This window comes from Lemur catta, chromosome 15 (genome assembly GCF_020740605.2).
Source record: "Lemur catta isolate mLemCat1 chromosome 15, mLemCat1.pri, whole genome shotgun sequence".
Taxonomy (NCBI): domain Eukaryota; kingdom Metazoa; phylum Chordata; class Mammalia; order Primates; family Lemuridae; genus Lemur; species Lemur catta.
In genome coordinates this window covers 19,358,358-19,379,276 of record NC_059142.1, presented here as the reverse complement: position 1 = coordinate 19,379,276, position 20,919 = coordinate 19,358,358, and the positions used below count along the sequence as shown (strand labels likewise).

General features: G+C 48.5%; 2 protein-coding genes across 3 annotated transcripts; both read right to left on the bottom strand.

The window, feature by feature from the left end:
• Positions 1 to 604: 604 nt before the first annotated feature.
• Positions 605 to 14,962, bottom strand: PIGS (phosphatidylinositol glycan anchor biosynthesis class S). The gene is made up of 12 exons (XM_045525381.1): positions 14,881 to 14,962; positions 14,457 to 14,596; positions 14,261 to 14,372; positions 10,178 to 10,267; positions 9,790 to 9,881; positions 7,642 to 7,849; positions 7,221 to 7,363; positions 6,342 to 6,456; positions 4,708 to 4,853; positions 4,031 to 4,131; positions 1,673 to 1,883; positions 605 to 1,354 (listed from the first exon to the last, which is right to left on the bottom strand). Exons 1-12 carry the CDS (start codon positions 14,912 to 14,914, stop codon positions 1,079 to 1,081), a joined length of 1,668 nt encoding a protein of 555 aa, XP_045381337.1. The 5' UTR covers positions 14,915 to 14,962; the 3' UTR covers positions 605 to 1,078.
• A 1,652-nt stretch (positions 14,963 to 16,614) lies between these two features.
• On the bottom strand, positions 16,615 to 20,385 carry ALDOC (aldolase, fructose-bisphosphate C). Of its 2 annotated transcripts, XM_045525379.1 has the most exons (10): positions 20,305 to 20,347; positions 19,746 to 19,803; positions 18,869 to 18,992; positions 18,571 to 18,782; positions 18,406 to 18,460; positions 18,152 to 18,312; positions 17,951 to 18,034; positions 17,560 to 17,734; positions 17,232 to 17,431; positions 16,615 to 17,118 (listed from the first exon to the last, which is right to left on the bottom strand). In XM_045525379.1, exons 3-10 carry the CDS (start codon positions 18,978 to 18,980, stop codon positions 17,023 to 17,025), a joined length of 1,095 nt encoding a protein of 364 aa, XP_045381335.1. In that variant the 5' UTR covers positions 18,981 to 18,992; positions 19,746 to 19,803; positions 20,305 to 20,347; the 3' UTR covers positions 16,615 to 17,022. The 2 variants fall into 2 exon arrangements, with proteins under 2 accessions (XP_045381335.1, XP_045381336.1); XM_045525380.1 differs by lacking the exon at positions 19,746 to 19,803 and having other exon boundaries at positions 20,305 to 20,385.
• Positions 20,386 to 20,919: the final 534 nt, after the last annotated feature.

Here is a 20,919-nt window from a genome sequence, read left to right as displayed (position 1 = left end):
ACCCCATAAGGGAGGTATCAGTGCCATTTGAACAAACGAAAAACTAAGGCTCAGAGATTAAACGACTTATCCCAAGCTCCCCAGACAATAAATGCAAAAGTAAGGATTTGAATTCAGGACTGCTTGATTCCAAATATGGAGTTTCTAGAATCTCTGCCACATCACACAACACCAGGACCTAAGGTGCTGCCTCCTGGAGTGCTGGCAGGCTGTGCCCAACAGGCAAAGCCAGCCTGGAGGGAGGGAAGTGAGGGAGAAGGTCCCAGAGGTGTCCTGTGCCTGGCTCCTTTATCACAGCAGTGCTGGGGCTCTCCCTCCAAGGTTAAAGAGAAGCCTGGGCCAGGCACAGGGCTCATGCCCATAATCTCAACACTTTGGGAGGCCAAGGCAGGAGGATCGCTTGAGGCCAGGAGTTCAAGACTAGCTTGGGCAACATAGTGAGACCCCACCTCTAAAAAAAATTTTTAAAAAGTTAGCTAGGTGTGGTGGCACACCCCTGTAGTCCCAGCTATGCAGGAGGCTGACGCAGGAGGATCACTTGAACCAGGGTTCGAGTTGCAGTGAGCTATGATCACACCACTACACTCCTGCCTGGGCAGCAGAGTGAGACCCGCCCCCTTGTCTCTTAGAATAAAAAAATAAAAAAATTAAAAAATTAAAAAAAAAAAAAAGAGAGAAGCATGGAGGGGAGGAAGCTGGAATCCAACCTAGGTCTTTCCCCTAACGCTCCCTCTCAGTGCAAGAGTGTCCTGTGATAAGAAATGGGGCAAAAGCACAAGCTGTCCCTGTCCCAGAGGTAGATGGACAGGGGCCTTCAAGTTCAAGCCCAACATGGAGACCCAGATGATATGCCTTTTGAGGCTTCTGGGGGTCGGAGGGGCAGGACCTGAGCCAGGGGAAAGGGAAGGGAAAGAAAGATGAATCCATCTTGGAGTGTTGTACTTTGGCTGCTGGAGAGCCGACAGAAGAGACTGGAGACAAGTTGGTCTTTCCCAGCAGGCCCCATGGATGTGCCTCTCAATCTAACACCTCCCACCGTGGCCGGAAAAGAAAGCTTCCTGTTGAGATGCTGCCCTGATCAATCTGTCTTCTCAGGCTTTTTCCAGGACTTTCGGGTCTCCAGGAAGATCTTGACCAGGGACAGGAGGATGGGCACAGCCATGGGCAGGAAAAGCGGGATGTAGATGGCAAACTTCTGGTCATCAGGGAAATAGAGGAGGTGGAGGAGTGAGGGGTCAAAAAAGGCACGCTCAGAGGATGTCACAGCTTCCTGGCTGGCAACAAAGGCAGATGCCAGGTGCCCAGAGGCCAATTCTTTCGCTGCCTTCTGGACCGCATCTACAGCCCTGTACACCTGGGGAGGGAAGGGAATAGGGGTTACCAGTAAGTGCTAGGCATTGGTGGGAGGGGTGCTGGGCCTTACTATGCCTTCCATCTGCTAGGGAGGTTGCCTTCACCCAGGATATTTGGAGTTCAGTCTAAAAGGACTAAGGTTTGTTTTCTTAGGGTGGGCTTGAAACTCCCATCTGGGGAGCTGGCACTGCTGTTTAGAAGAAGCCTGGGGCACTTAAGGAGGGTGGGCCCACACATACTGACCTTATCTGCTCTCTGCTCTCACCACAGCCTGGCCACTCCAATCCTAGGCTACAGAATCCATCCCCTGCCCACTTACCTCAGATGCCACATCATCCTTGATGACAATGTTGCTGATCTTGCCCAGAAGCTGGGCCAGGGAGGTAAGGGTGGTGGTGGCTGTGGCCAGGTTCTCCACTGACCGAGCCCAGAGCAGCCGGTCTAGCTCCCAGGTCATTAGCCCTTCACTCTGAGGCCCTGAAAGCAAACACTTTGGAGGCACGTGGGGCTGAGTAATCCCAAAGAGCAGCCTGTAGGGACAGTGAAGTTAAGATCAATGTCACTCGGCCGGGCGCAGTGGCTCACGCCTGTAATCCTAGCACTCTGGGGGGCCGAGGCGGGAGGATTGCTTGAGCTCAGGAGTTCCAGACCAGCCTGAGCAAGAGCAAGACCCTGTCTCAACTAAAATAGAAAGAAATTAGCCAAACAACTAAAAATAGAAAAAATTAGCCGGGCATGGCAGCATGTGCCTGTAGTCCCAGCTAGCCGGGAGGCTGAGATAGGAGGATTGCTTGAGCCCAGGAGTTTGAGGTTGCTGTGAGCTAGGCTGATGCCATGGCACTCTAGCCCAGCCAAGAGAGTGACACTCTGTCTCAAGAAAAAAAAAAAAAAAAAAATCAGCCGGGTGCGATGGCTCACGCCTGTAATCCTAGCACTCTGGGAGGCCAAGGTGGGAGGATCGCTCGAGGTAGGAGTTCAAGACCAGCCTGAGCAAGAGCGAAACCCCCGTCTCTACTAAAAATAGAAAGAAATTATCTGGACAACTAAAAATATATATAAAAAATTAGCCGGGTATGGTGGCGCATGCCTGTAGTCCCAGCTACTCGGGAGGCTAAGGCAGGAGGATTGCTTGAGCCCAGGAGTTTCAGGTTGCTGTTAGCTAGGCTGATGCCACAGCACTCTAGCCCGGGCAATAAAGTGAGACTCTGTCTCAAAAGAGAAAAAAAAAAAAAAGAGGATGTGGAGAGGCTCGGGCAGGTCACATGGCTGTACACGCTGCAGAACAGACTTGAATCCACATCTGTTTTCAAAATCCCTGTTTTGTTGGCTGGACTCGGCTATCTCCACTGAGAGCTGAGAAGTCACAAAAGATAGAGGCGGGCCCCAGAACAGAGGTCCAAATCCCACGTACCGTCCTCATGTACAGTGAATCATCTGAGCCCTCCTCTGCCTTTGGAGTTCAGGAATAGCTTGCACTAACGGTATTTTAATTATATTGATTTTAAAGTGCATGTATACACAATGTTCTTGCGTGCTAGGAGTGCAGGTGATTCAGATCAAGAAATTCTGGCCGGGTGCGGTGGCTCACACCTGTAATCCCAGCACTCTGGGAAGCCGAAGTGGGTGGATTGCTCGAGGTCAGGAGTTCAAGATTAGCCTGAGCAAGAGTGAGACCCCCCCTGTCTCTATTAAAAATAGAAAGAAATTATCTGGACAACTAAAAACATATGGAAAAAATCAGCCAGGCATGGTGGCGCATGCCTGTAGTCCCAGCTACTCGGGAGGCTGAGGCAGAAGGATCGCTTGAGTCCAGGAGTTTGAGATTGCTGTGAGCTAGGCTGACGCCACGGCACTCTAGCCTGGGCAACAGAGTGAGACTCTGTCTCAAAAAAAAAAAAATATATATCAAGGTGGCTGAGACCAGAAGGTGGAGATGATGGCTAAGAGTCCTAGAATATTTGTCCTAAGCTAGTGATTTTCAATCTCACCCAGAACCATAACGGGTGGCGGGGAAGTACCTCAGGGTCTTAGCGGATGAGTGGCAACACCAAATAATCCATGCTTCAACCAGAGTGTTTCTGTTTTCACCTGTTTCTATACTAGACTTTCAGGATCTTGTCAGAAAAGTTTCCATGGCTAAAATATTTCTGTTAAAATCAACTTTGTTTAATCCCCTCACCTTCTCTACCCTCTCTTTGGACAAATGGGGCCAATGGGACTTGGCGTTAAGGGATGATCCAGGACCACCTTTGATGAGGCACATGTGCTGTGCTTCTCTAAGCCAGCACCCATGGCAGACACTGCTGATCAATCAGAAGGATACTCTTCCCTGAGCCCAGACACAGCCTTAGAACCCTCAACATAGGGCTTTAGGCAGCCATCTCAATCAATTAGACAGCACAAGAATCAGCAGCTATTTTCTTATGCACCCCAATCACACCCCATCGGTCTGACATTCATGAGACTATTTTTCTTAAAACAAGTTTTGTCTGCTACTAGTCCTTCTTAGGAAAAGGATGATGGGATCTTTGGAAAGCTTTCTCTGGGGCTCTTGGCATAGCCAAAGTGTCCCTCTCAGCTGAGATTTCGTTCCGTTCTGCAACCCCCTCTACAGCCATGGAGACTATGGCCAGACTCTCAGTGGCCATGCCCCCAAGTGGATCACCCAGGACCTCACCGCAGCTGAGCCAGGAACACCTCCATCACTCGCACCATGTCCACCTCGACTCTCACTGGCAGCTCTGAGCCATTATAGGCTTTGGGGTCAACGTTATATATCTAAAAGGAGGAATGAGATTGCCACATCACACCAAGACAGTGCACACACAGCTCTACCCTAGGCAGTCTGGAGGCTCTGAGAGAAAAGGAAGACATATTCTCTGCTCTTTAGAAGCTACAAACCCAATGGTATAGCTAATATCTTTCTGAGTACCTACTAGGAAGAGACTTAAATAAATTATCCCAATTACCCCCTCAAAAGTCCTTTAAAACAGATTTTTTTAAAATCCCATTTTAGAGTTCTACCCATGAGAAACTCCAAGTCTAACAGGGGAGACAAGGTTCCCAACCTTGCAAGACTCCCACAAATAAGGCCAAGATCTAAGATGGACACTGAATAGTCCAAACTGATTAGTGCAAAAGGATCATAGCACAGAAAACATTCACAGAAATAAGAATGAGTGGGGCTGGCAGAGGAGGGGCATGAACACACAGCACCCTCACCTCCCTGGTGCCTGACCCTCCCACAGGCTGGGCCACAGAGGATGCCAGAAGGAAAACAGAAGGAACAGTTTCAGGGAACATCTGTCTGTCTCAGAAGCTTGGGCTCTGGGGTCTGCATAGTGTGACTATTACCATAATGCCACCCCAGCGGGGACTGTGGAAGGCGTTGGTGGCCACCGGAGCCCCATCCTTGTCCTGGATGTACAGCGGGGAGTGGGCAAGCTCAGGCACGTAGAGTAGAAAGTTGAGAACAGGGTACAGGGAGGCAGCGCTGGATCCTGTGGCATAAAGACAACAGAAGGCAGAACGTGTTGGACGTAGACCTCAACTCCAGGTCAGCCTCTAACTTGGTGGCCACAAACTCTGGGCCTCAGATTCCCCAGCTGATAATCACTAGGACATAGTCCAGTCTGGGTTTCTGTGGTAAAGGGCTTCTGAACGTTCTCCCGAGATGTGCTACACAGGTGGAACGTAGTCCTTAGCCCCAAAATGCCCCTAAAACCTGTCCCCCGCTAAAAGGCCCCCCTTGACCGTCTAAGACAGTTCTCCTAGCCACTGCCACAATACACCCATATTACTATAGACAGTTTTACGCACAAGTATAAATCTAACCTCATGTTAATTCCCTGCTTAGTACCCTTCAATGGCTAGCCATTCATATCACGTTAAAATTCAAACTCCTTCACGCGGTCCTTTATGATCTGGCACCTGCCTGCCTTGCCAGCCTCATCTTTGGTCACTCACTCACATTTCAGTCACACTAAATTACTCTGAGCTCCCAGAATGTCTGTGTTCTCTTCATCTTTTACATCTAAGCTCACAGTTCTCTTTGCCTAAACTGCCTTTCTACCTCTGTACTCGGCACCGACACAAGGCAGTCCCTCAGCCAATGTTTGCTGAATGAATGAATGGAGAAAAAATCTGCTAAGGGCTCACGTGCCACCCTTCTCATTACACTCGCTCCACACTGGCCTACCTCTGGTGTCTGAAATTCCAGTTTGTGACATACTTGCTTTGGTTTGCCTGTTTTATAGTTTTTGGTCACACCTACTCTTCCTAGGTTCCATACCCAAAATGAAAAACATAATCCTCACTTCAAGGTTCTTCAACCTCAATCAGCAGATCACTTCAAAGTCTGCCTTCATGTACTTTTACTGTTGTCTTTCCTACATGTGTGGTCATATCTTTCCTACGTGGCTTTCAGGGAGAGAGACCCAGCCTAGCCATTTGTTTGTAAAAAGTGCAGGGAATCATGTTTAATAAATGCTTGCGGGCTGGGCACGGTGGCTCACGCCTGTAATCCTAGCACTTTGGGAGGCCAAGGTGGGAGGATCGCTTGAGGTCAGGAGTTCAAGACCAGTCTGAGCAAGAACGAGATCCTGTCTCTACTAAAAATAGAAAAAATTAGCTAGGTGTGGTGGTATGCACCAGTCCCAGCTACTTAGGAGGCTCGGGGAGGAGCATCTCTTGAGCCTAGGAGTTTGAGGTTACAGTGAGCTAGGATGATGCTACTGTACTCTACCCGGGTTGACAGAGCAAGACTTTGTCTCAAAAAAATAAAAAAATAAAAAATAAATGCTTGTGGATATAATGGGTGTGAAGATGGCGATGTCAACGGAGCATCAGGAAAAAGGAGCCTAAATCTCCCCCGTCCTCTCAGACCAACCCGGCCTGGGAACCATCACTGTATACAACCCATCTCCAACCCCAGGCTGAGCCTTCCCCTCCCTGGCCTGGCAGAAGGACCCTCAGCCTCAGGAGCTCACCCAGTCGGGACTCCACAGGGTTGATGACATGGGGGAGGCTGTGCATGTCCAAGTAGTAGCTGGAGGAAGCCGAGTCAAAGCGGGGGTTTACCCCCAACATTGCATAGTAAAGGATCTGCAAAGAGGGAGGAGGTTATTTTGTTTATTGATTTACAGTCTACTTTCTCACCAAAAAGATGTGAGGTGCCTTACAGAGATACAATCAGAACTAACAGAAAATACATGTAGGAGAAAAAAACAGTGAAGCCAAGAGTAAAGTTAATACACTAAATGCATGCTTTGAAAACCACATATTTTACCAGGTTTCCTAACAGTCTAACCAAAGAGGGAAACAAAGAACAGCGTGATTCAGTGCCTGCAAGAGCAAATCGAGCCAGTTATTCAGAAGCAATTACTCCCACTACTACGGCCTCATAAAAATTTCTCCCACAAGTTTTCCCTCCAAGCACATAGCATGATACAGAAAGCTACATTCTTCACATCTTTATTGTTACTACATTAACATATTTCAGGAAGCTTTCTTAAAAAAATTAATTCCTTAAGGATGGCAGAAGGCATTAACATCTAGCCACAACAGGCGAGTACAGGTCTCAGAGGGAGTCACAAGGAAGGTGGTTTGTTAAAAAGCACCGACAGAACTCCTTCAGCTGGACGCTAAGGAGGAAAAAGAAAGACAACAGAATCTGCCATCGATGGACAGAGGGACAGGGACATATGCACATACCAGTACCTGCCCTTATAATACTCACATACATAGAAATACACAGGAAATTTCTAGCAAATCAGCAAGCTCGAAGAGGTGGAAGAACAGACTGCACTTGGAAACACTAAATATGTATGGAGTTTGAAAAGGATTCCTCAACTCACTCCCAGTCTCACCTGAGAGTCCACAGAGAAGTTGCCAGCAACACTGAGGGCATTCAGGAAGGGCTGCACATAGTGCCGGACAGCCCCCTCAATGTCCCAGTGGACGTCATGGGATCTGGGGTCTGGGTTGAGTAAACTGAAGGTGATCTCATAGCCTATAGAAACAGTAGTTGGGGAGGTCAGCAGCTCCTGTGGATCAAGAAAGAGGGGGACCCCATACCCCTAGCTGAGCTGAACTTTTTTCCCCTCTGGAATGGGACTGGTTGCCATCATGGAACCAAAGGGAGAGTAAAACTGGGATGGGGAACACCAAGTGCTTTAAGAAAAAGTTGAGACCAGAGAAGAAAGGAGTAAGGATTTTGCAAGCAGATTCCCCTCCTGCCCCACATAACTCATTTCCTCTCCCTTCCTATGGCAAAGCCCGGTACCCTACCCAAGCTGGACTTGAGAGGCCGCCTCTTATCAGAGCTCCACTTGTCCTCTGGAAGGTGGTCAGCCAGAGCAGCGGCAAGCACATCTTCAGTCAAAGACATGGCCTGGGCTACTTGGACTATGCGGCGGCCAATGATATTAAAGGCCTCACGGTGTATTATGCCCCGAATAACTGCTGTCCTCTTGGGCCCGATGTAGCTCATCTTGTCCTGTGGGAGTGAGCAGGGGACAGAATGCCCATGGCTCAGGGAAGAAAGCCAAAAAGCACTCTGGCTCCTGTCTTTGAGAATCTGGCCTTTTGCTACTGACCAATGGGCTGGCACCCCTCTTTAGATTCACAGTGAGCTATTAACTCAGCATTTCCAAGCTATGAGTATATATGAGAGTTTTCATTCGTTTCCATTTCCTTTTCTTTCCCAGTAGACATAGGTCCAGGCAGCATCTAAATCTTCAGAGGCTGGTGAACCGGAATGGTGAACTGGAAACTAAGAGATGGCATGCTGACCAAGAAAGGCAGAATAAACAAACTGGAAAGTTTGACATAAGAAATGCCACACAGCAAAGAGGCAAGTACAAGAATGTTCACAACAGCATTATTTCTATTATAACAGTAAAAAACTGGAAACAATCCAAATGTCCATCAGCAACAGAATAGATAAATTATATGTATGTTTATACCATGAAACACAGATTTAATTAAACATATGATCATGGATGATTCTCACAAATGTAAATGTTGAACAAAATAAAAGTGGCAGAAGAACAGGTACAGGATTATATCATTTACATACATTTAAAAATATGTAAAATTAAATGTATTTTTATATAGATACAATATATGAGATCAAACTTTAAAGAAAAGCAAGAAAATGATACACACAAAATATGGTCGCCTCAGGCTGAAAGGGAGTGGAGTGTAACCATGGAAATGCACAGGACTCCAACTATGTCACTATACTATAGTTTGTAAACTGGGAGTGGGTACATAAATGTTCATTAAAATTTCTTTTTAGAGGATGGGAAGGGTAGCAGGGAGCGGGGGATAAAGTGGGGATGGTTAATGGATACAAAAATATAGTTAGATACTTAGAATGTACAGTATTTGATAGTGAAACAAAGTGACTATAATCAACAATAAGTTAGGGTATACTGTAAAATAACTAAAAGAGTAGAATGGGAATGTTCCTAACACAAAGAAATGATAAATGCCTGAGGTGATGGATGCCCCAATTACCCTGACTTGATTAATACACACTGTACGTCTGTACCAAAGCATCACAGGTATCCTATAAATATATGCAACTATCATGTACCCATAATTAATAATTTTTTTAAATTTCCTTTAATTTTTTATAAGAATTAAAGATTTTATTATAAATTCAAAAAGAAAATGGTATATGGTATATCTCCCACCTAGCCTTCTGCTTGTAACATGAAAAAGTCAATGTGATGGAACCAAAGGGAGGATAAAACTGGGATGAGGGACACTGAATGCTTTAAGAAAAAGTGGAGACCAGAGAAGAAAGGAGTAAGGAGAGTCATGAAGATTTCACAACCCATTCAAACCAGCTTCTTTGTTATAATCCTACTATTTTTTTTCCACTTTTTTCTCTTTTTTTTGAGACAGAGTCTCCCTCTGTTGCCTGGGCTAGAGTGCAGTGGCGTCAGCCTAGCTCACAGCAGCCTCAAACTCCTGGGCTCAAGCAATTTTCCTGCCTCAGCCTCCCAAGTAGCTGGGACTATAGGTACGTGCCACCATGCCCGGCTAATTTTTTTTTTCTATTTTTAGTAGAGACAGGGTCTTGCTCTTGCTCAGGCAGTTCTCTTGCTCAGGCTGGTTTCAAACTCCTGACTTCAAGTGATCCTCCCACCTCAGCCTCCCAGAGTGCTAGGATTACAGGAATGGGCTACCATGCTCGGCTTATTTTTTTCCACTTTAAATGGTCATTGGCACTTTAACCATATCTAAGTCTTGGATTTAGAAAGACCCAAAGTCAATGAATAAATCACCTTTGGTATTTTTTTAAAAAAGATCTGGAGACTTTTCTGTAGCGAATGGAAGAAATGAGTAGCAATATTGCAAGAAGATGACCTAAGAGAAGATGAGCTGAAGGGATAGGTAAGGCCGCAGCCTCTCTGCTAACCCTACCTGGGGGAGCAGTGAGGAGTGTTCAGAGATCACGTACACAGTCAGGGAGCCCTCCGCTTGTTCCTGGGGCTCAGCTAACATGGCTTCTGCCTCTGGGGACAAGAGCAAGTGGTACACCAGGAGCAAAAACACCATTCCATCTCCCCGTGGCCACCACAGGGTGCCTAAGCCACCCCTCCACTCACATTCAGCTGACACTGTGGCCAGACTTGGGTAAGCCAATAGCCTCTCTGGCCCTCAGTGGCCCAGGCTGAAACCCATAGTACCTCATTCCCAGATTTCCCAGAGAGGTTTTAGAGGGAAGAAAAAGTATGAAAACCACACACTTAGTGACCAGAAGGAAAAAGAGGACTTCTTGTTAAAATGGTGTGCTCACCCCTTCCCATACCTTGCACATTGCCCAATGACAGGGCCTCCTCCTCATGGTCCAAAGCTCTCCGATAGGCCTTCTGGAAACGACATTTGATTTTCATTTTGTCTGGGAGGGAAAGGAAGCAGCATTATGAGAAGGGCAAGTGTCAGACTTCTGCCCACTTTCCCAGCCCTAACACTGTCAAGAGTCTGAGGACAGCAAGATGGTTGTTTGCAGAGAAAGACCAAGAAGCTACAGCCAACTCCAATGATGTCTGCATAGATGATATCAAACACATGACATCCATCTGCCCCATCTCTTGCCTCCACCTGTGCACACACTTGTCCTTCAGTCTGCAGTATCTTCCCACTGGGAAATCTGTTTCAACATTCATTACATTAATGGATGAAAGGAGGAAAACCACATGGTCATTCCAATCATTGCCCCAAGATAATTAAATTCAGTGAATATGCCTGACAAAAAACAAAACACATACTTAACGACAAAACACTAAACACAATTCCATTAAAGTTAGCGATAAAACAAAGATGCCTGCTATCTCCTCTATTATTCTCATTGTTATTCAGCTTTGTTCTTTCTGAAGTGCTTGACCAATGTAATAAGTGAAGGAAGAGAAATAAAACTTATAAATATTTGCAAGAAAGAGAAAAAATGGCCACTTTTGAAGTAGTATAATTATTTTCCAAGAAAATCAAAGAGAACCACCTGAAAAACTATTAGAACTACTAACAGTTCAATAAGATGACTAGATACAAGAATACGCAAGAATCGATAGCTATATAAATACCGGCAATATCCAATTAGAAAAGTAATCATTTTTTAAAAATCACAATCACAATAAAAGTATAAAAATGCCCAAGAATAAATGTATAAAACTATAACAAGAAAATTCAGGACTTTACTGAAGGACATAAAAGATCTGAATAAAATGGAGAAAACATACAAGGCTCCTAGATGGAAAGACTAAATATTATAAGGATGTCAGTTCTCCCCAAGTTAATCTGCACATGTAAGGCAATCCCAAAGGGATTTCTTTGCCTCCTGAAACTTGACTAGCTGAATCTAGAAATTTATTGGGAAAGTTCCTCTTTATAGAATTCCAGGTCACATATTTCTTCCAGCTAGAAGAAATGACAGAATTTTAAAAATCACTATTTTGTAACTGCTAATGAAATGGATGCTTGCCTCAGATAGATGCTAAAACCATCAGGTGAAAGGTTCGGGGGACCTTAAAATACAGAGATAAGGCTGACAATACCTGAACTCACTAAATAATCTGTGCATCACCCAAAGTGGAAAACCAGCCATTACATGCTTCATGATATAACACAATAGGTAGTACACAGTACTACCTATAAAGTATTCTTGCCTAAAAAAATTGTACCTGGCTTTAATCAAACCTCTAGGTTTAACTACCATTTTATAAAAAATATGAATACTAGAGAAATAAGTTAAATGAAACTATGAGAAAGCGATTTGCCAAATCTCAAATGTAAGGTGTTCTCTATAACAAATGACCTGGTTTCTCCAACAAATCGATGGTACGAGAAAAAGTGTATGTGGCTGGGGTGGGAGAGCTGACGTATAATAAAAGAGACAAAAGAGACTTAACCAAATGCAATGTGTTGATCCCGATTAGAATAAGCCAGCTGTGAAAGGACACCTGTGAGATGACTGGGGAGATCTAAATATAGATTGAGAATTAGGTGATATTAAGGAATTATTGCTAAGTTGGTTAGGTGTAATAATGGTAGTTATGTTTAAAAAACAAATCAAAAACACCTTCAATGGCTTCCCTTCTCATCTAGAATAAAGACAAATTCTCACAGCAACCTATCAGGTCCTATGTGATCCAGGCCCCCTCTACTGCTCTGGTTTTATTTCTTCTTGAGATTCTCACTGTTCCTGAAAGGTACCACCACACCTGCTCCTACCTCAGACTTGCTTTTCCCCCTGCCAAGATGCTCTTCCCTCCCACCTCATATCTGCATAATTTATTCCCTCACCTTTTTTAGGTCTTTTCAATGAGGGCTTCCTTGGCCACCCTAAAATTGCAATCACCTCCTACTCCCCAAGGAAATTCCCTACCTCCCTGTTCTGTTCTATTTTTCTTTACTTTTTTTTTTCTTAGACAGGGTCTTGCCCTGTCCATGAGGCTAGAGTCCAGTGGCCTCAACATAGCTCCTTATAACCTCAAACTCCTGAGCTTGAGCTATCCTCCTGCCTCAGCCTCTGGAGGAGGTGGGACTACAGGCACACACCACCATGACCACGCCCAACTAATTTTTCTATTTTTAGCAGAGACAAAGTCTCACTGTTTACTCAGGCTGGTCTCAAACTCCTGAGCTCAAGCCATCCTCCCACCCCGGCCTCCCAGAGTGCTACGATTATAGACATGAGCCACCACACCCGGCCTGAAATATGATTTTTTAAAAAATGTCTTGACCAAGATTAAAGAGCTAGAAAGTAAATGGCATGCAGGCACTTAATGGTCTGGACTCAGACCACATCTTTAATCACTCCCAGTCTTTCATTTCACATTCCAGTAAGGTAAAACCGCTCATCATTCCCCCAACATGTTGATTCAACTCTCCAGGCTTTTACACAGGAGTAGACTTTGTTGGTTAATAGCTTGCATACTGGGGCCAGATGTGGTAGCTCATGCCTGTAATTCCAGCATTTTGGGAGGCTGAGACAGGAGGATCACTTAAGGCCAGAAGTTTAAGACCAGCCTGGGCAATATAGCAAGACCCCATCTCTACAAAAAATAGTAATAATAAAAAAAATAAAAGCTTGCACACTGTAATCCATCAGGCCTGGATTGATTGATTTTTTTTTTTTTTTTTTTTGAGAAGGATCTCACTCTGTCACCCAGGCTGGAGTGTAGTGGCATAATCATAGCTCACTGCAGCCTCGAACTCCTGGGCTCAAGTGAGTTTCCTCAGGCCTGGATTTAAATCCCAGCTCTACCTCTTGCTAGCTGTGTGATCTTGGACAAGTTAAACTCTCTAAGTGTCAATTTCTTCATTTATAAAACAAGGATCATAACAGTAGAAAGAACTGAATGAGGCAACACATATAAAATGCTTCACCTAGTTTCTGGCACACAGTGAACAACTATTAGCTGTCCTTATTACTGGCTCACGCTATTCACCCTGCCTGAAATTCCCTCCCTCCTCTCCCCATTTAACCTGAATTCCTACACATCCTTTAAAAATCCAACTGAAAAATGACACCCCTCAAAACCTCTGCCTTTCTTTCCTCCCAGTTAAATGCTCTTTCTTATGTGCAATCCCTTTTTCTTGTGTACTTCTACTGTAATTTATTTTATCTAAGTGTCTTTCTCCCCTTCCTATGAACTTCTTGAAACCATTATTAATTTCTTATTCATTACCAAATTCCTGGGACCTAAGAAAAGGGCCCAACAGAAAAGTGTTTAATGTTAAACTGAATAGGGCCTATATACAAATCCAATTTAATTTCAAACTCTGAAATAAATTAATTAATTTTAAAAAAAGGAAAGGTCAGGTGTGGTGATGGCTCATAACTGTAATCCTAGCAGTTTGGAAGGATTACAAAGCTGAAGCCAGAGGATTGCTTGAGCTCAGGAGTTCGAGACCAGCCTGAGCAAGAGTGAGACACCATCCCTAAAAATAAATAATTAATTAATTAAAAAAAAAAATTTTTTTTTAATTTAAAACTCTGTTCTGTCCACTACATCCCACTTTCTCCCCTATACTCTGATGAACATCAACTCCTTTTGATGAGGTAGCATAATTATGTATGAAGAAAACTACTGCCTCAATGACAGACACTGAATTTAAAGCTAGTTTTTTTCTTTTTCTTAAGCCAGTCAAATTTAGCAGTGGGGGGTTGAATACCAACTTTAGTGACACCAATGTCAGTAAGTTCTGATAACCCACTACCATCAGACCAGCCAAGCTAGTTTTTTCCCTAACAAAACACTCTGTTCATTCACAGAGGTCTTTAAGAATAAGTTTTTAACTACCTTGTTGGTACACCATGCTCCTCCTACCCAACCCATCTCTGGACTGAGTTCAGACCGGAAAGGCAGCCCTGACCTCCCCAGGAGCTCACATTTCAGAGGAATCTCCCTCTCATGCACAACGGTGAAGGGCAATTTCTCCTGGTCCTCCAGGGACACTGACTCCTGGGTAAACACGACAGTGACAGGCACCATGAGCCGGAGCTGTGGGAAGGAGCACGAAGGCCATCAGCTGAGTCTCACCTCGCCGGTGGGCTGGCCCCTGACCCTCCCCCACCGCAGTCTCACCTGCAGGGCATTCAGCCTACTGATCTGGGAGTAAGGCAACGGGGCCCGGTAGGTCTCCGTGGTCTTCCACCAGAGTGGCAGCCCCAGCACGATGGCCACCGCCGCGAAGAAGAGGGCGGCGCGCTTTCCCCGGACCACCTCTAAGGATACGCGGGACCGAGTGAGGGGCCGAAAACGCGCTCGGGTGCCGGCCCCACCCGCGACGCGAAGGAGCCCGGGCAACAGGCACCCGGAGGCCCTCGGCCCGCGTTCGTAGGGATCCCCATGCGAGGGAACCCGGCCCGAGTCTGAAGGGATCCCGTCTGAAGCACCCCGAGCGCCCCCCACCCCAGTCTGCAGGACATCTCTCACACCACAATCACCACCCCAGGATTCCCCCCTTGCAATCTGCAAGCTGCAGGCCCCCACCCGAAGCCCACAGCACCTAGATCAGTGGCCGCAGGTCCGGCGGCCGCCATGCTCGCTTCCGGCTGCTCGGAGCGCCGCGGGGCGGGGCTGCGTAAGCCTCCCCCAATCGGAAACCCCTCAACGAGGGGGCGGGACCACAGCAGCGATCCGGGCCAATCGCGAGCGGCACTCCAGCCCCGCAGGCGGGAGAAAGCGGCCTTGGCAGTTTGAAAGGAGGCTGCCAGGGCACCGAGAGGCGGGCGAGGGGCTGCGCTGGTTTAGCCTCCCGCTTCCCAGCAGAGCGCACTCCGAGCCTCAGGGATTAAGAGCGCAGACTCTGCAGTCGTTAAAAACTAGCTTGGCAACCACGGGCAGCTCTGAGGCTCAGTTGTCTCATCTGAAAAGTGGAGATATTTACTTAAATGAAGGCATTCGCGTAAAGTGTCTGGCACACGGAAAGCCCTCAGATGCCAACTACCACGATCACTGTTTTATCATCCCTATCTTCTGGCCACCCTCTCCTCAAGACTCAGAAACGGAGGTGGTAAGCTAGTAGCTTTTTAGCATAATTGGCTCTCTCAGTACTTTTTTTTTTTTAAAGACGAGGTCTCGCTTTGTTGCCCAGGCTGTTCTCAAACTCCTGGGCTCAAGCGATGATTTCTCACGCGCGCGCGCACACACACACATACACACACACACACGCACACACCCCACGCCCAGCTTAAAATTCATCTCCAACTTGGAAAAGTCAGGATAAAAATCTTGAGAATTCATAAGCACAGACTCTGGATCCTGATCACTTCAGTTCAAATCCTGGCTTCACGTATTACCTGAGTGGGCTTGAGATCTCTCTGTGCCTCTCTGTGCCTGTTTCCTTGTATTAAAATGGGGATAATAATAGTACCTACTCTATAGAGTTGTATTAAATGAATTGATATATGTAAAGTGATTAGAACAGGGTTGGCAGGAACGTATAGAAAGTGTTGAAAGTAATAGCTGTTTTGTTATTATAAGGTCAGGCCACACAGGGTGGAGCGCTGGTGGCCTCCTGAGTTCTCACAGGACACATCCTGCTTGTTCTCTCATCTTTTTATCTGCTCAGATAGACCCAGGTTCTCAGCCCTGGGTCACACTCAAGCCCCGTGTCAAAGTTCAGCTTGAGGCCTCACCAGGTCTGCCCTCACCCAGACCCTCAAATTGGCCCCCTCTGTGCCTCCTCATACCCCAAATGGGAGTGGCCCATAGCCCTTGGCAACCTCCTAGATACCCTGCTCAGCCCAGAGCCTTGGGGGTTTTCCTTGTCAGGCAGGCCCAGGTGCTCTTCCTCCTGTGGCTCCTCCTAGCAGAATGTGTCAGGCCCCAGCAAGGCTTAACACTGCGAAGACGTGATACCCAGATCCCACCCACTCTCATCCCAGCTCGTCCTGCTGCCTCTGTGCTTTGAGCCTTGCACAAAATCTGCCTTCGACAGTTGCCCAAGTCTTGTCTCACTCCATCTTCTGTAGCTGCATTCTAGTGCCACTGATGTGGCAGTCCATGGAAGATGCGCAGCCTTCCTCACTGCCCCACTCCAGCCTTGGACATCAACAGGCAAGAGCCTGCGCTGGGGATGGTGACTGGGTGTGACCTTCCTCCATAAACTTGAAGCCCAGTAAAACTCAAATCCTGCCCTCTCCACCTCCAGAATCAGAGGCCCCAGAGATAGAATTAGCAGAGATAAGAAAACTTGGAGGTGGGAATTTGATGTGTGAAACAGACAGACAAAGTAGCATGTTTTGCTACCATTTATTTGCTGTGTGGTATGTATTCAAGGCATGAATCGGGGCTGATGTACTACCCTCTGATCCCAGGAGACAGGGCAGGCAAGGAGAGCCCGAGGAGAAGCTACCTCATCATGGGGACATTGTGGGGGAGCTGGCAGAGGCAGTGTGGGAGACCCAGGCATCCTGCTTTAACTTCTAGCAAGTTCTCCGGCCCTCAGTCATGAGAGGCTCCCTATCCTCCCATCCTATAGACCCAGGTGCAGCAATAGGAGAGGGGAGGGAAGGAGACAGAAGGTAGTCGACTTGGTTCTGGATGAAGGCATCTCTGCTCTGCATGGCTATTTGGCCCTGGTTGTGACTACAAGCAAAAGTAGGTGCAGGTGGCTGGACCAAGGGTTGTGGTGTGGAGTGGATGCTCAGTAGGCATGGTTGGCAATGTAGAGGGACTGCGCTGCCGCTCCACCATCTTCTCCACTGCCTTCATACTTGCCTTGGGCTGCAAGCCCATTCACCTGCAAAAGGGAAGTGAGATAAGCAGGCTGAGCCAGGCCACAGGTGCCAAATCCCACCCAGGCAGTAGCCTCTGGGTGCTGTACCCCAACCACCACCACCTCTAGCTCCCAACCTCAGCCCGCTTGATGAACTCCTCAGTGGCAGCCCCAGCATTGTCCCTTTGCCCTCGCCAGGCATTGAGTGCAGAGGCCTGCAGGGCACGCCCGTAGGAGAAGGTGAGGGCCCAGGGCCGGGGAAGTGGGCAGCGGTTGATGGCATTGAGGTTGAGGGATGCCTCCTCTTCACTCTGACCCCCAGACAGGAAAGTCACTCCTAGGGTGGAGAAGAGAAGACAAACTGGTCACCCCCTATTTTTCCAGGGTAAGGAACCCATGAAGTCCACAAGAAGAACCTGAGGATGAGCCTTAGGGATAGGAACAGATGAGGGAGCAGGGTAGTACCTGGAACAGCTGGGGGCACAGTGCGACGCAGGGCAGTGACAGTTGCCATGGCAATCTCCTCTGGGCTATACTTTATGGGACAGGCATGGCCAGGGGTCACCATGTTGGGCTTGAGGAGGGTCCCCTCCAGGTACACATGATGGTCACTCAGAGCCTTGTACACAGCAGCCAGGACCTGGGGATCAGAGGAGGTTTACTAAGGGTCTGGGCCCTCCTGCTTACTGCTCCATGCTCCCTGTCTAGGGATGGGTGGCATGGACTGGGAGGGCTCAGGACAGGCTCAGACTCACAGACCTGTTCTGGGTCAAGTGAAAGAACCCCAGAGGTAAGTGCTTAGGGACCTAAGCCAGGAGCTCTGGGGAACAGGCACGCCTGCCAGGTGTGGACTTACCTTCTCTGTAACATACTGGCAACGTTTGAGGTCATGGTCTCCATCAGGCAGGATCTCAGGCTCCACAATGGGAACAATGCCATTCTGCAGGCAAGAGCAGAGTGGCTTGGGAGGGGGTATAGGGGAGATGGGAGAAAGCCCAACAATCCTCTCCCACCAGTCACAGAGCTCCCATCTGACTTCCCCTACCAACACACATACCTGCTGGCAGATGCTGGCATAGCGGGCCAGCACGTTGGCATTCTCCAGAATGGCAAGTGCTGAGGGCGTGCGTTCACTGATTTTTAGCACACAGCGCCACTTGGCAAAGTCAGCACCATCCTTTTTGTACTGGGCACAGCGTTCCGAGAGCCCATCCAGCCCTGCAAGCATAGTGCCAGCCTCATCACCCTGCCCCTCTTGCCAGCATCAACCACCTAACACCTCTCTGGTCTTGAAGCCCACCCAGCCTGTACCTTGAGTGGTGGTTTCTCCATCAGTCCCTGCTAGAGGTACTACACCCTTGTCAACCTGTAGGAGAAGCATAGGCAGAGGGCTGAACCAGGCAGGAGTCCCCTTGCCACCCCTCCTACACAAACCTGTTTCCACACCCAGCCCCCACTCAGGGCCAGAGGCTGCACCTTGATGCCCACGACAATGCCCTTATCCTGGATGGTACGGACGAAAGGAACACCATTATCATCTTTCTGGTAGAGTGTCTCATGGAAGAAAATGACACCTCCGATGCACTTCTTCACACGGTCATCGGCACTGAACAGGACCTGGCGGTATAGCCGGCGGTTCTCCTCCGTGTTTTCCACCCCGATTTGGCTCAGCCGCTTGGCCATGCTGCCTGGAAGCAAACAAAGAGGGGCAGCAAGGTTGTCCCTTGGGTTCCCTGGGCACCTACATGCCACCTGGCCACAGATTCCCACCTACCTACAGACTCATCTGCGGCCAGAATGCCTTTGCCTGGGGCCACAATCCGGAGGGCTATGTCAGACAACTCCTTCTTCTGCTCAGCAGAAAGGGCTGGGTACGAGTGAGGCATGGCAGCAGCTCTCTGGAATGGAGATAAGACATAAAAGCTGGACCTCGCCCACTACCTCCTTTGCTGACTCTCCTGGCTAGATGGGGCAAATGTTCTCCCCCATCAAATATAGGGCTGGGAACAGGGCAGCAGTCCTTGGCATGAGTCCCAGGCATCACAGCGGCACCAATCCCTCTGACAGCTAGCAGGCTTAGGGCCCCAGTTCCCACATCTCCTTTTGTCCCTGGTGGGCACCCTTCCCAGCCCCAGGGAAAGATGCAGGGTGGGGGGTAGGGAGGTGAGCAGCCCTGGAGCTACAAGTCTTCTTATGAATCTGCTGCCCAGTTGAGGATGCCAGCCCTTCTTTCATGAACTTGACCCCTTCTTGAGGTACACATAAGCCGTGGCCTTCCCAGCTTCCTGTTCTCATCCTCAACAGGGCCCCTAGGGCAAGAGTACTTAATTCCAAGTCTTCAGAATGAGGCAAAAGTACTTATCACCACCCCCTTCCCTCAGCTTCTAGAGGAAAAGGTTAGGAGGAGGGGAGCAGGTAGGGCGCAGGGATGGCACAAATGCCAGTCACAGGCTTCCACAGCTGCTTCTTTTCTGTACTCCAAACCTGACTGCCTATGCCTATTGCCTACTCCCCACCCCAGGGCCAAAGGGTGGCCCCAGTGGGACTGCAAAGTGTTGTAGGAAGGGGGGCCAGCAGGTCAGCTACAGTAGTATGTGCAGGCTGGGGGAGGTGACACTGCCAGGTCATCTCCAGTGCCAGGAGCACTTTACCTGTGTGGGGAGAGGGATGGGAATTAGGGAACACTTCAATTTCCCACAACTCAGACACCTAGAGGGGAAACAGGGCAGAGGATTAAGCATGAAAGGAGTGTGAGTAGAGAGGCTGAGAAAGGGAGGGGGACGCAGGCGTGGGGAGGAGACTTGGGGAAGGCGATGGTGATGCAAGCTAACCAGTCAGGGGGACAGACTCAGACCAGGGTGCAGAGAATGCAGGAGAACTGAAGAGGGGACCTACCCTGGGAGGAGAGGGAGTAAACTGAGATGAAAATGGTCTGGGTGAGAGAGGCTGACCCCAAGGAAAAATCCAAGAGATAGAGGAAGATTGGGGACTGGAAAAGCTGAGGTCCAGGTGGGAGAGGTAAGAGGAAGGGGTGGAATGGGAGAAGCTGAGCCATGGGGCTTCAAGTGGACAGAAAGGATCACGGATGTTAGGAAAGAGCCGCAAAAGCACATCCAGGGGCCTCAGGGAGCAGGAGAAGGATGGCCAAGGGGAAGGGCCAAGGAGAGGAAGCGGAGATGCCGAACAACTCTCGCCTCACCCAGGCCTTACCTGTGCGCAGCCAGTTACCAGCTCCGGCTCCGCTCGGCAACAACTGCAGCTCCAGCTCTGGCTCGCTCGGTAAATGAAGCTGCGGATGCCGCAGAGCTACGTGACTCCTCCGGAGGGCGGGGCCTGCATCTCCCCGCCCTGGCCACACCCCTCCCCAGGACTGGTGCCGGGCAAGGCCACGCCCACAGAGGCGGGGCGGTGAGGTGGAGTGACTCCCTTGCCAGGACCTCCGAGGCTGTTATGGACTGTCCCCCTCCCACCTCGTGGAGCCCTGCCACCACGGCCCTAGAGGCAGGAAATGGCCTTGTGTTTGTTTCTGCCACAATCACCTTTACCATGTACTAGGCACTTGCTGCATGTTGGGGGTTAAGCCTGGTCTGGTGAAGAGAAGTCACCTAAACAGTCACAACAGGTTGGGTAGGTGGGACAGAGACACCACCAAGGTACCCAAGCTCAGGGGTGGGAGCAATGAACTGAGTTTCTCTGTCCTCACTCCCATATTTACCAAAGCCTACCCTTGAGGGGGATGGGGAAAGTTAAGAGAATGAAGCCTTTTCTGTTTCCCCCAGGCGGTGAGCCAGGGAACAAGCAGTCCAGTGCCCAGAGTTTTGGGGG